A 22,164-nucleotide genomic window follows, 5' to 3' on the forward strand; every position below is an offset into this window, starting at 1 on the left:
CTAGATTGCCTTGTAGGTGTAAGGACTTTGGTTTTCTTTTATATTTTATGGGTAAAGTTTAATCAGTTTTTTTTTTGTTTATAGAGTATTTATGTTGATTTATGTATACTTAATCAGTGTTATCTTTCGAGAAAAGATTGTAAAAGATTTAGCTGGAAGATTAACCAATCTTTTTCTTGGATATTTTCTATCTGTCCATCTATCAAAAAAATATGAATTGTAACAGTGGTTACTTCATGTGTAGTTGTACGATACTCAGAAATTACAATTTTTATTATCGAGTTCTCACTCTCAGAGTCCGGACATCCTTACAGTGATAAATCTAAGAGAATGGTTAAGATACAATTTAATTCTCTTAGTGTGGTTTTTTAATTGTTTAATGATTGTAGTATTTTACAGTGAAATGGATATAAAATCTACGGTAAATTAGTGTAACGAGATCTACTATGCTACAAGGACTAGAATTTAAATTAATTAGGAACGACTTAACTCACGTATGATCCGGTAATGGCACCTACTAGTTTCGGATCCTTCGTCGACCCATCTTTAGGATGAATGTGCGAGACGCGACGCAACCGCGAAGAACTTGAAAAAAACACTCGCCTTTGAGTCGGTGCCGTCGATCCGAAACTAGTCGGTGCCATTACCGGATCATACGTGAGTTAAGCCGTTCTTAATTTAGTATAATGTCTCACGAAAGTTAATTTAACTTTACTTTATTTATACTCATTATATTTTGTTTGTTTCAGGATGTAATACACACAATCAGCACTCCCCACGGCCAGGTGCAGAGGATTGTCGTCTTTAAGAAGAACGGTGTTCAGGCGATGGTTGAATATCCTTTTTCAATAGTTGTTTAATAAAGTTTTTAGCTTTTCACCGGTAATAAGGTAAGAGGTTTTCTATTAATGTAACAATGGACAATGGAATTTTATTAAAACCTAAATTTAAATCGGTTGTAAACTGAATTACTTATTAATATTTCATATTTCAATTCTATTCCGTAGATTAAAGATAGGCAACGTGTCTGCATTTGCGGATGTCTATGGGCAACGGTCGCCTCTCTATTTCGGCGCAGTCAGGTGGTCGTTTGCTTGTTTGGCACCTTTTAATATTCTCTTCTGTGCGTCTCCTCCTCTGTCGATTAAAGGTAGACAAAGCATCTACAATTGCGGATGTCTACGGGCAGTGGTCACTTCACCATTTCCTCGAAATAAGGTGATAGCTCGCCCACTTTGCTACATTATAGTATAAAAAGGTTAAAATCGATGTTTTTTTTCTCTGAATGTATCAGACCTAGATGTTTGAATTGATTGTGTAAACCTATTAATGGAAATAGGGCGGCCAGTAATATTAAAGGTGTATATTTTTCAACGCCTACGTTTTTGTGCGGTCCGTGTGATAGCGGGTGTTCATAAGCGGTCTGGAATTTATAATACAGATTCAACTTAAAAAATGCGTATAAACCAAAAATATAAAAAATTGTTCATTTATGTGGTCTTATTAGTAAATTTTAGTTGTTATAACTATGAAATTTACATAGTATTTATTAGAAGATGGCAAAATTATTGACCTATTACATAAAGAATCACATCAAACTAATATTATGAATGTTTGGATGGATGGATGGAAGTTTGTTAGAAGGTATCTCTAGAATGTGTATCTCTAGCATGGATCACTCTGTTTGACTTAGATGTAAAACATAGTCTAGAAGAACACATAGGCTATTAGTTAAGTTTGTTTTTTAAACCCCGTGCGAACGGAATCGCGGAATATGTCAATCCTTTACTTATTAATTTATGTTCTTGTACTAGAATTTGTCGGTTAAAAACTAATATGTTTTTTAAAAAAATTTAACAGCTTCCGCTGTAAGTATCGCCACACCCTAATCCGAGTAAGTTGAGTGCATACCATTAATAGTGAAAAGTAAATATATATAAATATACATGTTTCTGTGTTAATAAATGTTAGTGCCGCGTTTCAAGAGTGGATTGGAAATATATAATGCTATGTTTTACACTTTATATGTATGTTATTTACTAGCTATCGCCCGCGACTCTGTCTGCGTGGAATTAAAAAAATAATAAGTAACCAATGTGTTCTTGACTATGTTATTCTGTGCCGATTTAATCAAAATCCGTTTAGCCGTTTTCGCAACCTTCATACAAGCATCCATTCATACATCTAATATTCGCATTTATATTAGTAACATATCGACGCTGGAAAGCATAAACGCTGTAACCCTTGAAATCGCGAATATGTTTTTCACACGTTAATAATTTCAACCATTATCAAACGATAATGATTTTATTATAGGTTAGCACAAACTACACAACATTGCTAAATACCGCATGCTTGTAGGCGTATCAGCTCACGAGTTATCATTTTTTGGCTCTCCTGTAAAGTTCATACTTTCGGGGTTACAGCGTTTACGCTTTCCAGCGTCGATATACATATAGAATCTTAAGAATATTCGACTCCAATGACCCTTTAAGGACGCAATTTTATGTAAATACATTGTCAACATTTTCATGTAAATGTACGCAATGTAAATAACCCCTTTTTTAATAAAAGTCTTTTCTTAGCCCACATTCGAACGGGCGCTTTTTTAACGCCGCACCAAAACTCGGCGTTTACAGCTCTCTAGCGTCGAACACTTTAAAAACACTCTTGTTTCCTTCATCCAACGCTCAAAACTCAACAATACGCGATCAAAAAGCGTCGCGTTTTAAAAACGTTACCGTGTAAACATATACATGGAAATGTATTTGTTATATTTGTTTTAACGCGGCATAAAAAACGCCCGTGCGAATGACTACTTAACGTGGAGAAGACTTAAAGTGAAGGATAAATATATTTTTATAAGATTCATCTCTGGAGTTATAACTTGGTTATGTAAAGTTATTATAAATCGTGTTAATTATTTTTTAATGTACATTACAGATCTAAATTTTATAATCGAAATGAAATTGTTATCTGTAAGATATTTTCATTGCATTAGATTTTTACTCGGTCATAAAATAATGATTGCGTCCGTTCTGTAACTCAGCGGCCGTTAAACTGAGAGTTGTTTATTGTATTAGTGAAAGAAATGACGATGGGTAGAAATAAAATAAGCCGTAACTCTTTGTACACGTACAAATCGTCTTGGATAATAAATTAGACTAACGGATATTAACTAGTTCTATGTAAAACTATCTATAACTGGTCCTATGTATAAGGGCCAAACTAACAAATTGATTTTTACTTTTTTATTTTAAAAGCTGAATCTTAGTCTAGTTAACAACATACACTAAACACAAATACACATTTTTTTGCGGAAGTAAAAGGACCTATACAGCATCTGTTCTTCCAGACCATGATCTACATCTATGCCAAATTTCATCAAGATGCCGTTCTGTAGATAAACAACCATCTACACATCCAAACATTTGCTTTTATAATATTAATATTGTAGAATATCATGTGTAATACATATATAAAAAGAAGTTGCTTTATCATGTATAAGAAATCCAGACAACGCTCTTGGACTCGTTCTATCTAAACAAAACGTCCGCTGCAAAATCTCTATGATGTAGCGATTTGTTTTTACATTGAAAAAAAAAACTCGATGAATTAATGCTCGCACGTGGCGATGACGGACTGATCGTTACACCGAAGAGTAATTTTTACACATTTAATTTCGACTTTCTGAATGAAATTCAATTTGAATTTAAAAATGTTTAACGCAATGACTCAATGTGGATTGCTTCACAGCTATGCGTGGGAAGGCATTAAATCCAGATATAACGGCTGACAAAGATGTATACAAAATTGTAAGATTGTGATGAATGGAAGTCAGATACTAATGAAAAAAAAACATCATACTTTTGTACTTCGTACCTTATAATGTTATAATAAAAACATTCAACAAGATTAAAACAAAGTCAATTTTAGAAATATTCAAGATTAGATTTTGAATTTCGAATAAAACTTAAGTTTGAACTTACACACCGAACATTGACCTCAGCAACGAACATGCAATATAAATAGTGAATGTTTTATTACGGCACGGTGTGAACGCCGCCGACTAAAACTGTTCGTACAAGGTCGGACGATCGTCGACCTGTGACGAACATTGCGCAGTGATACATCGATACAACTAGGGAACTCAAGATTTGGGGTCGGAGACTCTGAACAGAACTGGGCATTGGGAACTAAGAACAGCTGGGTTCTAATGTATTAGGTATTGAGTTCTTAACGAGTGATTTATACCCCAGGACTGATAAATATTTTCAATCTAGCCCACCTACGAATTCAACATTTAATATATAGCCCTCTGTAAAATTGTGTTTGACATCTCTGCTTTAAACTATGTGAACGATTTCGACGAGGGGGTGTCTTTATGTTCATCTTTCACAGAGTTTCATAGAGGTTAAGTCCGTTGAATTTTTGGTTTCTCAAATTATTAGCTGTTTGGAACTTAAGCTACGATTTTTTATTGTAATTTATTTATAATTTTATTGACAAAAAACAAAATTGTCGAGCACTTAATTTTGCAACTTTGTGTACAAATGATCCGTAGTACAGAATTTCTTTGTTCTATTTAAACAGTAGGTCAGTGATTCGTGGTTGGATTTATTCGAAGGCGATTTGTCTCTCGTAGTCTCGCTGCGGTGCTGTGACATTAATTGAAATTTATTAGTGCTACGTTCTTGTCTCTGTTTCGATACTGGGAACGAATCGGAGATAGCGTGAAAGAATTGAACCATTTCATCTTGTACTTAGGTTTATAATTAAAATGTCTAATGCAATTATTTAAATCCAACACATTTTATAATGGTAAAAGTATATATTGATGCTCTCTAAACACATTGTTTAGAGGACATCCATTTTATATTCCCTTTGAAACTATTAAATTAATATCTTAAGAACTTCGGTTATTACAAGAATTGTATCAGATATTCAACCTTCTAGAAGCGAGCATAATACGATTTCCTTAAAGGCAACGCATCTGCAGTTCCTCTTATGTTGCGGATGTTCATTGGTTACGTTGACCACCTCGGTGATTGGTTCATCGATGCGCTCGTTTGCCCCATTCTTTTAAAAAAAAAAAGTTTTATCATTTTCAAATGTCTTCATAAGAAAATGTGAACAAACTAATGAAGTCAATATAAATGTTAGTTGTGTTGTAAAAATAAAGATTTGCTCTTTGCGACCGCAGTTGACCGAGTAATGGTCAATTTACTGACGCCGGTGTCGTTAAATCGCAAGTTTTTGGCTCGAGACGACAATTTGGGAAATGATATGGTAATGTTTGCGGTCACCTTTGCTTTACCAATTTGTATATTTATTTTAATGTATCGTAAATTTTGTATTTTAAATACGTGTTTGAAGATACGATTGGATTGTGCAATGGCCCATAACTGAATACTTTCTTTGGGATGTTGTTTTTAAAATTGTTGTTCATTTCAATCTTTGAAATGATTCTTTGGAGGATGTTTAAAAACTACTATATTATATACGTATTATTTTATTGTGTTAGAAAAAAAAATCTGTACTTCTAACTAATATTACAAATGCGAATGTTTAGATGGATGGATGTTTGTTTGAAGATATCTCGAGAACGGCTCAACATATCTCGATGAAATTTGGCATGATATAAAACATAGTCTGGAAGAATACGTACGCTATTAAGTTTTTTTATTTCCGCGCGGATAGTCGCGGGCGACAGCTAATTTTTATATTGAAAAATATTAAATGAAAATCTACCGGTAAATCATAAAAGTAATGCTTGTATATTTTTATTTATTTTGTAGTCAATTTCATATAAAATTGCTTTCTTCTAAGTTTAAAAACAAAAATAAATATATTTGTCCGTCTTTGCGACGCGGTTTCATTTTCCGGGCCGTTGATTCTTTAGAAGTTTTCATATGAGTCATTCATCCGAAGAAAATCTCTGTCTTTCACTTTTAATAAAGTTTTCTAAGATTTAATAAGTTATTTTAACACAGATCGTAAAAGTTATTATATTGGAATAAATATGCATTTTTTATGGAACTAATTTGATACTTTAAAGTAGATTTTTTTTTATTTTATAGCCCCTGACTGTTTTCAGTTTTTATATTATTTTTTTTTCTTTTTGTACTACAAATTTTCAATATAAAAAGTAATTCAGTTTACAACTATTTTTTTTTAAATGTCAAATTTTTGCTTACGTAAATTTTATCTAAATTTGTATATTTGATATTTTATGTTATAAATTGTTAAACCTTTGCCAATCGTAATACTGTCGTATGTTTGTTTTTGCATTGTGTACATTGTTGTTGCAATTTGAACCTTAACTCATTGGCTACAAGTTTGAAAGTATCGAGTCTGCGACGCGCGCAAAGGAAGCCCTACACGGATGTGACATATACTCTGGTTGCTGTACACTCAAAATTGAATTCGCTAAGGTGAGTTTATTTATTTTGTATTATTAAAGTCTTGAGCTCTCCGACAGACAGATGCAGTACAGCTTTTGTTTGAACGCACTGTAGTGTTTTAACTCAGTTGGGCTTTAAAACAAATACAGTAGCAGTACTGCACTGTCCACTACTCTACTTCACTGTTCTGCCATCGTGTGTAAATAATATTACTGCAAGTAACAATCTTGAGTAGATGTTTTTCAATTTTCCTTCATTGCACTATAAGCTGTCACGTGTGGATATCTTATTTCGTCCAGTAGAGGGCGTGAGCGTCTGGTGGTGCTTTTATTGAGTATTACATTGAGATGGTCAGGTAATAAAAACTGAATAGGTTTTGTAGTTTTTGAAGTAAGTAGGAAAAGAAGAAGGAGACGTATAGGAAGGGAAAATATCTTTCTGTACATCCCCTCTTATGTTCAGTAAATGTCGCTTCTGCTACCTTTAAACTTGTTGTACATGTCTATAGGTCTTCGCTATTTTGGCGAAATTACAAGGCTGTTTGTTCGTTTGTAATCTATAGCGACAATTTTGAAATATATTTTTCTACGAAATTAATATTCTTTGCTGAGAAATATTAGACCGAACAGTCAGTGTTTTGTAGGCAGCACTTAGGGAGGCGTTAGGTTACAGATTGTTTTGTGTCTGATGTAATTATTATCTTTTATACAGAGTTTGTTATCTATGTAAAAGTTTTTAATAACTAGCTGTCGCCCGTGAATCCGTCCGCTCGGAATAAAAAAAAATAATAATAAGTAGCCTATATGATTTTTCAGAGTATGAGCTATATCTGTGTCAAATTTCATCGAGATCCGCTAAACTGTTCTGGAGATACCTTCAAACAAACATCCATCCATCCATCCAAAGATTGCCATTTATCAAAAGAGAGGGATGATGATGAAGCGGAGTATGTACTGTTTCATAATTTATCTATTGAAAAAAAAAACTGAGATATTTTCAACAGCGAACATCCACTGTTTTACAATTGTAATTTGTTAAACCCGTTCGTTAAAGCTGCGTAACTTTGTCGTTGTTAATTAAATTGTTTTGTTACAAATATTGTTTACGTATTTTTTTTGGTATAAAGTGTTCTATTGTTTTAAATGTTTTTCATAATTACTTTTATCTCGAACATGTTTCTGTTAAAAGGTTTATTGTTTGCAGCGTGACTCGAGTGTTTTGTTTTTATTTGTCAGTATACGAGTAAACAGCTGAGTTAATTTAAATCCTTATGTAATATATAACGTCATTCCTCTCATTATATTTGACAAAACAGATATAACAATCTATATATATAAAATAAAGTCGTGTTAGTTACACTATTTATAACTCAAGAACGGCTGAATCGATTTGACTGAAAATTGATGGGCAGGTAGCTTAGAACCAGGAATTTTTACCCCGTTATCTATTTTTTATTCCGCGCGGACGGAGTCGCGGGTAAAAGCTAGTATGTTTTAAATAAATGGATTTTGGTCTCAGAAACCAACGATAAATTGAGAAAACAAATTTACTAGTGTAATGGGACACTGAAATTAAACGATATCGAAACCTAAATTTGTCTAAACAACACTAAAAGTCCTCTTAAAGATAACTAAAATGTAAACCGCAATGTCAGAAGTAACGATAATTCCGGCAATTTAACTCTAGCACTGCAATGGACATAATAAATTGACATACTCGGACATTCCGCCGTTTAAAAAATTCCAACCTCAATTTACAAGCAAAGCGAATGGAGTTTCGGTGAGTTTTTTTTTGCAACGCTTTTACAGCGAAAACTAGTAGAATAACCGTATGCACGATCGCGGACACATTTACGAATAGATGTGAAATAAATTAAGTGAGAATAATTGGCTAGAATGTGACCTGATGTAATTTAAAATTCCCTTTTCTTAAACCTGAATTAAGGGAATTGGTTATTCAAGGACAGTAGAAGTGCTTTTTTATATTCTTTGTATGCTTCGTCTTGAAGAATTCAAAAGATAACTGTCCACCTCTCATCTAGCTTGTCTCTTTCTACAATTATTATTACAGAGTAGGATGATTTTTTCTAATTGTCCATTGATGTTTCGGAAAACTATAAAGCCATAGTCACCCTACATTTTTGAGAGCAAAAAGCGTGCAACAGATAACAGTTACAAGTGCCGCATCTGAAAATGCAACCATTTTACAAACGAAATTCATTGTTTTTTTTTTTGTTTTAGCAATGATTATTTTTTTGTCCTGTTAAATAATTAGATTTATTTGATGCAAGATTAAGAATACAGGATGTTAATAAGAACCACATAGAATGGGATAACTACAGGGAGATGGTAATATTTTTTAGCCGACTTCAAAAAGAAGGATCAATTCGACTGTATTTTTTTTTCGTCTTTGCGTTTCTAAACTAATGGGTAGATTTTGATGACATTTTGATAGACAATTCTTAGGACGCCAGGGGCTTTTGTCTTAAAAAAAAACACGATTTTTAATTCGAGTTTTTTTCGTCATTGTCAATCATACGACCTATTGTGTGAACAAGGACAGGTGTTTGGTTCGTATATCATTTGAAATTTATTGGTATCGAACTCGTCGCTCGTACGTTGTCGTCTATTTTTATACAACCATTATTGTACGGGACGTACTTTTGTTGAGTACAGTCAGCTACATAAATATGTAGACACTAGCTTGTCGCCTGCGCGTCATTCCGCGCGGGAATAAAAAACCTTTTCTTTTTTTTTCCTTCAAGAAGCGAGCATATTTCTTTATTAAAGGCCGGCAACGCATCTGCAGTTGTTCTAGTGTTACGGATGTCCATGGGTGTCGATGATCACCTTGGTGTTCCCGCCGCTCGCTTGCCCCCTTCTCTTATATAAAAAAAGTCTTAATTAGTAGCCTATGTGTTCTTCCAGACTATGATCTACATCTGTGCTAAATTTCATGGAGATTCATTGAACCGTTCTGGAGATACCTTGTAACAAACATCCTTCAATCCTTCTAAACATTCGCATCTATAATTTAAAGGTTTTAACTAACTAATTAATTAAAAATATCTCAATATCTTGAATAGCTAAAAAAATATATCAATTTCAAACAAACAAAATTGAGATATGTTTTTTCAACATAAAATATTTTAAAGTCATGATCACTGCGTATCGTATTTGTCGGGGCAAAAGTTGAACATTGGCAACATAAATCATACCCGCGTGCCCTGTTGAATTTAATAGGTTAAACGCTAAAAGTTGTGACATGAGACAATTTTCTTGAGTTGATTTTGTTTTGTGTATAATAGATAAACCACGGGCAGTTTAGAGCTAAAAAAATTATTTAAAAACCATATTGTAATCTTTATATTTTATAGACAACTAGCTGTCGCCTGAGACTACGTCTGCGCGGAATTAAACAAACTTCATTAGTAGTCTATGTATGCTTCCAGAATATGCTCTACATCTATGCCAAATTTCAGCAAGATCCGTTCAGCCGTTCTGGAGATACCTTTAAATAAATATCCATCCATCCATCCAAACATTCGCATTTATAATATTAGTAAGATAAGAGATATGACAATTTAATATTTTTTTGTGAAAATTACGTAGTTGGGAATTCACAGCGAATTTGTCTCAGTTGTTCACTTTTTCAAAAGTGCTCATGATATCGTTAAATAAGCCTTATAATTTTTACTTGTAAGTGTCCAGTACTAATCTAAAACTTTAAGATAAATGTAACTTATTTTTCTTTAGTCCCAATTATACCCAGTCACCCCGGAAGCTAAACGATTTCACAAGTACCCTCCGATCGAAAGGTTATATTGAGAACATGGCCGGGTATACCCGGGTGAGGGGTGATCAATTTTTGATACCCGGATGTATCCTAATGGATGTTTTGTGTAAAGCGTATGTTGTGTATCGTATTTTGTTTTTTTTTTATAATTTCACTAAAAGGTGATTTGTCACTTGTAAGTATAGAAAAAAATTACTAGCCTTAAGGACTTGACGTTTTGAGTTTTTTTTTTCGTTATCGAGAAATAGAATTACTTATTTTGAAATTCATCCCCTAATAATCTAGTTTTCTACAGCTGTTTTATTGAAAATTAGAAAAACATTTTTAAAAAAAATTTTATTTAATATTTTACCTTATTATTTTTTTAATTTACTCTTTTAAACTCAGTATTAGTTAATATTTATATAAGTTATTGACTGAATATGCAGTGGAATAGAGTCATACTTCATGTTAATGTTATAAATGCGAAAATTTGGATGGATGGATGGATGTATGTTGTTACGTATCTCCAAAACGATTGAACGGATCTCGGAGATAGTTGGCATAGTTGTAGAATATAGTTTGGAAGAACATAGACTATTAGTTTTTTTTTTAACTCCACACGGACGAATTCGCGGACAATAGCAAGTATAGAATTTACTGACTCTAAAATCCCAGACTCCTTTGGGTAATCTTGAAATGTGAACTAACATTCTCTTGTAATATATACTTCATTTCTATTTACGTTAAATGGTGTGCGAAAGCCTTTATTGTACCAAGTGCGGTTCAGCTGATCTCTAGAGAAATCACCAACGAAACCTACGTCAATTTTTTTGTAATACTACGAGTAAAATAATTGAAGGTTTGAAGTGTTCTTTGTTTAATGTCAATCTTAATTTGTCTAATACTATTTTTCTTACTTCTTACTATCTTACTAATATTATAAATGCGAATGTTTAGATGGCAGGATGGATCGATGTTTGTTTCAAGGTATCTCCGGAAGGGCTCAACGGATCTTGATGAAATTTGGCACAGATGTAGAACATAGTCAGAACATATGGAAGAACACATAGGCTACTTAATAAGTTTGTTTTTAATTCCGCGCGGACGAAATCGCGGGCTACAGCTAATCAATACATAGTATAAAACAAAGTCGCTTTCGCTGTATGTCCGTATGTATGCTTAGATCTTTAAAACTACGCAACGGATTTTGACGCGGTTTTTTTTAATAGATAGAGTGATTCTTAAGGAAGGTTTGTATGTATAATAAATGCATAATATAGTAGAGAAACACTGATAAATTTAAAGTTTTCTAATGTGATGTCGTAAATAAGCACGTTTTTTTGCGCTTATATTGCAAACGCTGGCTGAACCCTACGAGATAGACCAAAATAATGTACTACAGTATTGTTCACCTTAAAAAGTTCAACAAAAAAGTCCGCGATGGTATATGTCTATCTCTTAGGGATAACCCAGCATAACCATTTTTATTCTTTTACGAAGTGATTTTAAACAATACAGCATTAATCCTTATCCATTTAAGTACCTTAAATAAATTGTGCATTTATTCTGTAGTAGGTATATTTTGCATTGCACCCGTGCGAAGCCGGGGCGGGTCGCTAGTATGTAATAAATTACAGTATAATCTAATAATTTTGACTTGCAAGAGAAAAGAAAAGAATTTACAATATTCAGTCTACTAATTCTAACAGAAGTAACTAACGCTAAGTGGTAATGCTAGAGTCTTATACTCTCGGCCGAAAATAATGAGTATATTTTTGCTGTTTTCACTGAGTTCTAAAATGGTAAACAGCATCATATCAAACAAAGATTCTGTTGACAAAAGAACATAATATAATTTTCTTTTAATAAGGAAGTAGTAGTTAAATTGTACAAAATTATTATAACTTTTAACAAAAAAACTAACTAATTATTTTGTTAATTACAAATTTTATATTTATAAAGATAAAAAAAAGTGTCAAACAAATTTTGAGTAACCTTTGTAAATCAATAAATACTATTTAGGAAATTTTACCTTAAAAAAAATACGTATCAGCCGTTTTTTTGTGCTTTAAGTATACGGAAGGGCGTCAGCGTGACGCGGGCAAAAGACGACCGCGTTAAGTGTACTCAGCACTAGTAGACTCAACCGCTTTGTGCCAACTACCTCGTTACAGTTAGACTTTTAAGTGACAGGACTTGTCGAGCACCTCCTCTGCCTGTACCAAACAATAGGTTTAAAGACACATTTGTTCCAATGCCTTATTTACATATATATACATAGCATCACCTTACTAGCTAGCTGTCGAGTTCTAACTCAATGACATATTATCCGCCTATCATCGGACATGCGCAGTTAGCATGCGCAGTGGGGAAACGCCACAGTACCCCCCCACGGTGTAAAATGACCCCTACTTAAAGAATGTTGCTTAAAGAGAAAAAGATAACATAACTTTTTTAATTCAAAGAGGGAACATGATAGATGTTATGTCTTAATGGGCAATTTAAAACGCACCTTGCGACCTGAACGTGATATGTAATCGTGAGTGTCGCTCTTCGGTGATGGTTGAGATGTATGTGAACTAGATGGTGGAATACATGTAATTAATTTTGAGGGAGAATTGACAGTCGAAGGACAATGAAAAGAGGAAAAAGAGTCTGGTGTCAAAGGCTCTTCAACATACGCCGGTTTGACTCGGTCTAGACTAACTTTTGTGTTCTTGTTTCCGATTGTAATAACAATATTCTTATCGTCCCTGCTTACAACTGGATGTGGACCGGTATATGGTGGCTTCAATGATGTCCTCACTGCATCATCTCTCAAAAAAACGTGAGTTGCCTTGTCAAGATCTTTAAAAATGAATGGTCGTCTTTCTGAATGATGCTTCGCCGGAACAGGATTTATGCTGGCCATGTGACTTCTCAGCTCTGACACAAAATCAGTGACTGAAGGAGTGTGTGTGTTAGGTGAAGGAGAAATGAACTCGCCGGGCAGACGAAGAGGTTCTCCATAAACGAGGTCTGCTGTGGAGACCCCGAGATCTTCTTTTAGTGCTGCTCTCATTCCAAGGAGAACCAAGGGCAGCGCGCCAAACCACGTACCTCCATGACACATAAGGGCTGCTTTGAGCTGGCGGTGAAACCTTTCTACCATTCCGTTCGCACAAGGGTGATAGCTAGTGGTACGGGTTCGGCTTACCGAGCAATGGCTCAGCAAAGCGTTGAATAGAGACGATTCAAACTGACGTCCCTGATCCGTAGTAACAGTTGCAGGAACCCCAAAACGAGCAACCCATCCAGCCATAAATGTTTCAGCAACCTCCTCCGCAGTAATGCTTTTCATTGGCCACGCCTCTGGCCACCGAGTAAATCTGTCAACTGCGGTGAGGCAGTATCTATAGTCCTTGTTGCTCGGCATGGGGCCAATTATGTCCACATGGACATGACGAAAACGGTTTGTAGGAGTTGTAAATCCTCCTGTTGGTGTCCAGGTATGCCTGGACACTTTGCTGCGCTGGCATGCTATGCACTCCTTGGCCCATTTCCTACAGTCTTTCTTCATAGCTGGCCAAACGAAACGGTCAGCAACTAAACGTGCTGATATTTGCGCGCCTGGATGACTAAGATTATGGAGCTTATTGAAATACTCACGACGGAAAGAGGGCGTAACAAAGGGACGTGGTTTGCCAGTGGATATGTCGCAAAAAAGAAATAAATCAGAATTTGGTATGGAAATTTTTTGTAATCGTAACGACGAATTATCGATGGCATTTTTGATCTCTTCATCCGATTCTTGTTCTTTAGCTAGAGCACGATAACTATCGTCGAATGAAATAGACTCGATGCGTGATAGTGTATCGGCCACTATGTTTTCGGCTCCTTTAACATGAACGACATCTGTCGTGAATTGTGAAATGAAGGACAATTGATTCAGTTGAATCGGCGGAAGCTTTTCTCTTTTCTGTTTGAAAGCGTACACCAGCGGCTTATGATCGGTATAAATGGTGACATGATGAGCTTCCAAAAAATGCCGGAAATGTTGAACACTCTCATAAACTGCAAGAAGTTCACGGTAATACGCAGGCCATTGAGTTTGCTTCGCGGTCAATTTCTTACTGAAGAAAGCTAGAGGCTCCCAGTGATCACTAACTCTTTGTTGGAGACATGAACCAACTTGCATTGCAGAGGCGTCGGTAAATAATCCAAGAGTGGGATTAGCGACAGGGTGAGCCAAAAGGGTAGCCTTGCTAAGGCTATCCTTACAGTTTTGAAACGCCAGTTCTAGCTCTGGAGTCCACGGTACCGGTTTGGTTCCAGTGAGCTTCGAGTCCGTCAGAACATTAATGAGTGGCACTTGCAGCTCTGCAGCATTTGGGAGGAATTTTCGGTAAAAGTTTATCATGCCTAAAAATCTCCGAAGACCCTGTACAGTTTTCGGTAAGGGATAATTTTGAAGAGCTTTGATGCGCTCCGGAGGTGGAAATGTACCATACCTGTTGATTCGATAGCCCAAGAAGGTCACTTCCTTAGCTCCAAAGGTACATTTCGCTGCATTAATTACAACGCCATAAGCGGTTAGCCGCTGGAATAAAGTTCTTAAGTGTTCTAGGTGTTGTTCTGGGGACTTAGAGAAGACCAACACGTCATCGACATATGGGTAGCAAAAATCGAGTTCCCTCACGACCTCATCGATAAAACGCTGGAATGTTTGCCCTGCATTTCGAAGACCAAATGTCATGAAGGGAAACTCGAATAATCCAAAGGGCGTAGTGATAGCTGTCTTGCAAATATCAGCCTCATTCACTGGCACCTGTTGATATGCCTTCACTAAATCTATTGTGCTGAAAATATTGGACCCAGCTAAGCTATGGGAGAAATCAGCTATATGCCTAACAGGGTATCGGTCTGGGATAGTCCTAGCGTTAAGCGCTCTATAGTCTCCACAGGGTCTCCATCCGTTTTCTCCTTTTCTGGCCATATGTAAAGGTGAGGCCCAAGGACTTTTCGATGGCCTAGCAGTCCCACACCTTACCATATCTTCAAATTCTTTCTTAGCCGCGATCAGTCTGCGAGGAGCCAATCTTCGTGGACGACATGAAACCGGTGGACCATCTGTTGTTATTATATGATGTACGGTATTGTGTTTAACTAGTCGTGGAAACCCAGGAGGTCGAGTTAAGTCTGGAAACTCTAGAAGAAGCCTGGAAAAGGGTGAGCTATTATCCAGGGATACTGATCTGACACTAACCTGATTGACATGGGCGACTAATGCAGCGGTTGACAGACTAGTGTTGCCATCGATGAGCCGTTTGTGACGAAGATCGGGAAGAAGATTATAGTAACTTAGAAAGTCTGACCCTATTATAGGTGATTCAACATCGGCAACAGTAAAATCCCAAAGGAAACTACGACGTAATCCAAAGTCAAGACGCAAGGAGATACTGCCATAGGTTTTAATAACACTGCCATTCGCAGCAGATAGCTGGTAGCTGGATGTTGAGCGACCCTTTGTTAACCTATGAGGAAAACAGCAAAGATCGCTACCTGTGTCTATTAAAAATCTCCGACCTGTTGTTTTATCTGTTACAAACAAACGGCGGCTAATGCTTGGATCGCAGTCAGTCGCCGCACTTACTGACTGCTCATTTGGTTTTCCGAATTCTTCCAATTACAAGGAGTAGTACATCGTTTAGCATTCCTGCCAAACGTTCTGTGGTACCAGCAGAATCCAGTAGGTGCTCGAGACGCTGATCGGGATCTTATATTTAACCCCCGTGGCCTTGAGAGCGATCTGGATTTCCTTGAACGCGCTTCGAGGGCATCGATACGCAAAAGAAGATCAGTCATCTCTGATGATGGTCCTTGTACAGCTTGTACAGTCACCGGACTAGCCACCTCAGCTATTTTATCAGCCATATCCGCTGCTTTCTCCAATGGCATATCTTCATGCGTAGCAAGTATACACTGTATACTAGTCGGGAGACGTTTCAACCATAATTGCCGAATAATGTCATCACATTTTAAAACAGAACCAGCTAAGCCACGTAAGTGACGAAGAAACTGGGATGGTTTTCTGTCCCCTATATCTTCGTCGCCTAATAGTCTGCGTAGTCTTTCCTCTCTTGATGCAGAGAGGCGATTAATAAGCTCTGTTTTTAAATACTGGTAACAATCCTCTTTTGGTGGATTCTCTATGATATCTGCTATTTCGCCTGCCACTTGACTTTCTAAAGCCGCAACTACATAGTTATATTTCGTGCGTTCCTGTGTTATACCGGAAATCTCAAATTGTGCTTCAACTTGCCCGAACCATACAGAAGGCTTGTCAGTCCAAAATGGTGGTAATTTCGCCGACGCAGCCATGACTTGTTTATCATTTGCTTGCAGTAATTTCAATTGTTCCTGAAGAAGATGGATTTGCTCTTCTGGAGTCGCCATGATACTAAGTGCAAAAATAATCAAAGAAGAGAAAAAAAAAACGCTGTAATATATGTATAAGTGAGTAGTGAAGTAGAAAGGGAAACAGGCGTTGCCACCGCTGCGCAAAGCTGTGCAATATTAATGTACAATACAAAATAAAAATAACATATCTATATGCATATCAATACAACACACCCAATGTAAAAAGTAATAATTACAATTTCAATTATTCAGAAATAACCGAGACACTGTATCACAGTTGAAAGGATACGACACTGTCAATTCTACGTACTCCAAGGCTAATTAAAGAAAATATATTATTACTCTATTATCGCAACCTTTGCGATATAAAAGAATTAACAATTGCAAAAACAAATAATAATAATAATACACCGGCTAAAATTATTTACACAAAAATATAAACTCATCGCACAAACATATACAGGATTCTTGAAACAATATAAATAGTTGCTATATTTATACACTCTAAACCTCCTTACTCTCTGACATGAGTTTGATTTTTGACAAATTATAAACGAAGATAAAAGTCTTTTCCGGGATATGTCAACTTCGAAGCTTTCGTAACTCGTCGCTAACTCCTCTGGCGCTAGCGTCAATGCAATATTAACATGTCATGGCGGTTTTTTTTCAACCCAAAAATAATATGCTCGATGCTTAAGCTTACTTGCAGCTTACGCAAATGACATTGTCTGACACACTTTTTTCACGCATTTACGCTATTCTCGATTTTGCTGTTCTTGAAACACATATATTTCATGGATGATGATATCTTTATACGGATGAATGTCTTCAAATCGTATACAAATAAGCCTTATAGGTTTACCGGGCGGGCGGCAAGATGCCGTTAACGGGCCCGAAGCTTTCAGGCGTAGGCAATGCAGGAAGGCTTCTTGAGAAATTGCCTGACCTTGAGTAGCTCCGGTCGGACCTCGGTATATTCGCTCGCACTGACTCCTTTTTCAGACAAAAAATCGGTTCAGTAGTTTAGAATATCACGTCGGGGTCACCACTAAAGACACATTTGTTCCAATGCCTTATTTACATATATATACATAGCATCACCTTACTAGCTAGCTGTCGAGTTCTAACTCAATGACATATTATCCGCCTATCATCGGACATGCGCAGTTAGCATGCGCAGTGGGGAAACGCCACAGGTTCTAAACTAGCTTGCTTGGATATTAATTTATATGTAAGCATCATATGCACATGTGTGATTGTCATCTTTACCCCTGCGAAATTTCAGAATTTATTTAGTTCAACCGCGCTTTGTTCAGTCCGTTTCTCTTTAGTCAAAGGTGAACTGCTTCGTTACTTACCCGTCGTCACATTAAACTCTCACTGTTTGCGGAATTAACTTTTTAACTTTTGCCTTTTAACTTTTTTGTGATGTTCTTTTGTCTTTCTAGTCTCTAAAGTGACTTTTGTAGAAAACTTGACAACTTACTGCAGTATTTTTTTTTGTTTTATAGTGTTTTAATTAGCTTGTAATTAGTGAAATTGTAATAAAACCAAATGTTAAAGATTTAAGATTATAAGTGAAGAGAATTTGGCTCTAAAATTGCGTGATCTTTGAGTCAAAATAATTTCGGTAGAGTTTAAGAAGTCGTATTGTTTAAAACACACATTAAGAAAACAAAATACATGTACGCCATTAGATAAAACAAAGATCGGATATGGCTAATGTACATCACATATTTATGTATAGCTCTGTGCTGGCTGTGGCAGTCAGTTAGGCGCCAGAGGTTCCATACTGTGTAATGACCCTTCTCTTGAACATATCACATAAAGAATGTGCACATATACAGCTATGCGATGCGATGCGATGCAATAGCTATAGTTACTAAAAATATTTTATTTAAGAAGTGGATTACTATTAAATGATAAGACAATATGTTCTTTCTTGATCACGTTTTATGATTATTCGATCGGGAATTATTATTTATTATTAAATATAGTTATTCATAATTTCCGCACTAGATCGAGACTGACTTTATGTCTAAGATTTGATAATAAAGAACGATGAAAAAAAACTGGGCTTAATGTAATAAATTGTAACCATCGCTCAATGTATATTATCTTAGTGATATTGTCAGAAAATATAATACCGTAATGAAAGCTTTTAGCCAACGAAGATATATCTTATAGCATCGCCTTCTGTGTACAACATAGTGAATCTTGACAAATATTAGGACTCACATAAATTAGGGGATGCGAGTAATTGTGCATGCAAGACTTCCCTTATATAAAATATTAAATCTATTTTTTTTGTGCCAAATGGTGTTTGAGAATAAATTTTTATAATTTATTCTTGCTTATACTTAAGTTCTTGGGAATTAAAATTATTTTTTTTCGTGTCGTCACATCGTTAATGACTTTAGTTTGAGGCTACAATATTATTGGTTACTAGGTCTGGTCACGCTGGGTCAGTGCAGATTGTTCTTTGAGATTCATAGCTAGAATATAACAAATTTCAGTACAATCATTAAAATAAAACTAGTACTGCAACCAACCTTGTAGTTAATCTACCTACGTGATTTATCACACAGCATTTGGAGACTGTAAGAGTTGTGGGTCGCAGCTCGCAGTAGGCAGGGCTGCTTATATCGCGGGTCGCATTTGCATAATACCTCCCTAGTGCAGTTAGATGTCGACTGTTTGCACTGATAGTATAACATTTGCGTACTGGCTTTGCATTCTAATAGGCTATGCTTGGAAAATACCTATGTAGACAGATTTAATAATATTATTATAATGGTACTTGTGAAATGAGAATATATATATTTTTTAATTTTAATAGAAATGTGTGGGAAAATGTCGCCATAAATTTGTTGAGGTTTAGAATTTGGTCCTTCGTACACAAGACAACGTTCGAAAACTGGCGATTTTAGTTGTCACGCGACTCTCGCGATACAATGTTTGAGAGGTTCGTAGACAACGCCCGTAGCCGACTTTTCTATCTGTTATCGTGAAACAGAGTCGCTCGCAACCTGTTTGTCATGATTTTTGTGAGGAATTTTGGTGTAATTTTCAAGATGGTGGTGTTAAGCATCGTTGTTTTTCTGTGCTCGTCGGTTTATATTTTTTCTTGGTTTCTTAGTTACGGAATGAATTAAAACACTTAACACAATCCACCTTATTTTATTTGTATCCATCTGACAGTTCTTCCATATAAATTGGCAAGTGACATTTATAAAATCCGTTCAGAAACATCATTCCTTTACAGGTGGAGTAAATCCAAGTAGTCTTTATGCTTGTACTGACCTAATAGACGACTCATGTCGACGATGCAACGTTGAGTATAGTCGTGATGCGTGACCCAACCTTACTATATTTGTTTTAAAGATCTGCATTGCTTTGTTTACGAAGGGCCTTAAAGTTAGAATATTATGTTTTCAGATTAATTTTATAAATTAACTAGATATTTTTTCATTTCAAAGCATAAATATTATACCTAATATTAATTCTAGTTGAGGTATTGTTACGTTATTTTTTTTTACAAAATAGTTTTGTGTTATTTGTAATAATATTAAAAATTAATTTGTTTCAGCCTGAAAGATTGAACGTGTTCAAAAATGATCAGGACAGCTGGGACTACACATGTGAGTATATTATAATTTTTTTTATTGTATGATGTATGACAGACATACACGAAACGATCTTCAAACAACTTGTCACATGAGATTCAAGTACTTGAATTTTATAGAATCGTAGTAATGTTGTTGCTTTACTGACTTATTTTAAGATGATTAAGTCGGTTTTGTTATTGCGAGCTTTAATCGAAATCGTTCCGTGTATGGCTACATTTAAAGCCGTCCTTCAGTACACTTTACTGTTTCACTTCCTTAGCATGATACAAAACTGAATCAATCTAAAAACATCTCTTACGATGACACGAACTATTTTTTTTTAATACTGCTGTTTTATTATGCTTTATAACACTGCCAGTGAATGAAGCTTTATTTTAATAGTTTTAAAGCGCAAAATTTTGGTTTGAAAATAAAAAAGATTTTGTTTTTTACAACGTTTTGTCAAAACAATTGTTTTTTGATTTACGCTTATTTTTACCCGAATAAAAAAGCAATACATAATATTTTAAAGGTGTAATCCGATTTGTTATAGGAGTAAAGTCAGTCGGGGTCATTACTTTTTTTTTAATTAATTACGACTGCCTATCAAAATTTCACCTCCAAAATGTTGTTGCCTATTTACTTAGCAAGCATTAGTTTTTAAGTTAAAATTTATCATCACAAAACTTGCAAGTTACTCGATGTTATGTTGTAAAATTTAAAATTTTTGCCTTTATAAATTTACAAAAATATATGCTCCAGGTGAGGCTCGAACTCACAACCCCGGCATAGCTCGGACACTGTCTTATAAGTACCGTGCGCTAACCAATTGCGCCACTGGAGCGATGACACGGCTTACGAAATACGTCATACCGTTATCTACCATTGTTGGATTACGTTTTTTTTAATGCGTGAATCATAGTCGTTAGAAGTAATGTCACGATGTTAATTTTATAAACATTTAGTTACCAGATAAAGTTTCAATTGATGTAGTACCCTATATAAAAAGTTACGTTTTTATGTTTGTACATAGATTTAAGATATATGTAGATTTAAGATATATGTAGATATAATAATAACAACATTACGCCCGCAACGCAGAAGGGTAGGCAGAGATCACAAAATATGTAGATACTGTTTATGTTAATGATTTCATCGATAGCAAAGAATGAAAAAAGTGATTTTGGTGATGAGAAAACTTACAACGACAGTTGTTTTTATTAATAGAAGAAAAATAAATAATGCCAAGTAGAAAAAAAAGAAAAAATATATGTACAAAAAAAGGTTGCGCGATGCGCACTGGCAACTCAACCCTGTGGCCGGTGCTGCCGCAACAGATACTTCTTATCTTACTAATATAATAAATGCGAATGTTTAGATGGATGGATGTTTGAAGGTATCTCCGGGACGGCTCAACGGATCTTGATGAAATCTGATATAAGTATAAAACATAGTCTGGAATAACACATAGGCTACTTATTACGTTTTTTTTCCGGGCGGATGGAGTCGTGGGCGATAGCTAGTATATTATAAATGCAAAAGTTTATACGGATGTTATTGTTTTTTTACCACTTTACTATAGAACTAATAAACAGATCTGGATGATATTTGGAACTGATCACAGTCTGGTATAACGATTAGGGTAATTGCACGCGAACTAAGTAGCGGGTAGGATTAAAAAAAAAAAATCTTAAATAATTCTACTCAAGGATTGTACGAGAGCGGAGATTTAAAACTCTTTCGACCACGAAAAAGTTGGTTCTTGAAAATTATAATAAAAGAAATATGCAAAATACTTGAGATTTTCGAATTTTCTCCGACATTTGGTGCAAGGCGTGCATTTCAAAGTCCGCTCGCTTGAATATTTAGTTGTAAAATGTTGCTCGGCTAACAATTGTAAGGGATAAGATTGAAATTTAAACTTTTATAATGCAATTCACTGAGACTTGAATAACCGTGGGGTTTCACTGCACCAT

The 22,164-nt window shown here is 35.4% G+C and overlaps 1 protein-coding gene and 1 non-coding gene across 5 annotated transcripts in view; one reads left to right on the forward strand and one right to left on the reverse strand.

Moving 5' to 3' along the window:
• The window catches only part of LOC106711065 (heterogeneous nuclear ribonucleoprotein L), a 264,080-nt gene that overhangs the window by 211,287 nt on the left and 30,629 nt on the right, over window positions 1-22,164 (forward strand). For all 4 annotated transcript variants that reach the window (XM_045684645.1, XM_045684646.1, XM_045684647.1 and 1 more), the window contains exons 3-5: window positions 750-835; window positions 6,338-6,434; window positions 20,170-20,221. In XM_045684645.1, the coding sequence (XP_045540601.1) occupies window positions 750-835; window positions 6,338-6,434; window positions 20,170-20,221 (235 nt within the window). The remainder of the gene's footprint in view (window positions 1-749; window positions 836-6,337; window positions 6,435-20,169; window positions 20,222-22,164) is intronic.
• On the reverse strand, window positions 20,943-21,032 carry Trnai-uau. The gene is given in 2 exon segments: window positions 20,943-20,978; window positions 20,995-21,032. It is a non-coding gene; the product is annotated as a tRNA-Ile (tRNA).

This window comes from Papilio machaon, chromosome 27 (assembly GCF_912999745.1).
Source record: "Papilio machaon chromosome 27, ilPapMach1.1, whole genome shotgun sequence".
NCBI lineage: Eukaryota > Metazoa > Arthropoda > Insecta > Lepidoptera > Papilionidae > Papilio > Papilio machaon.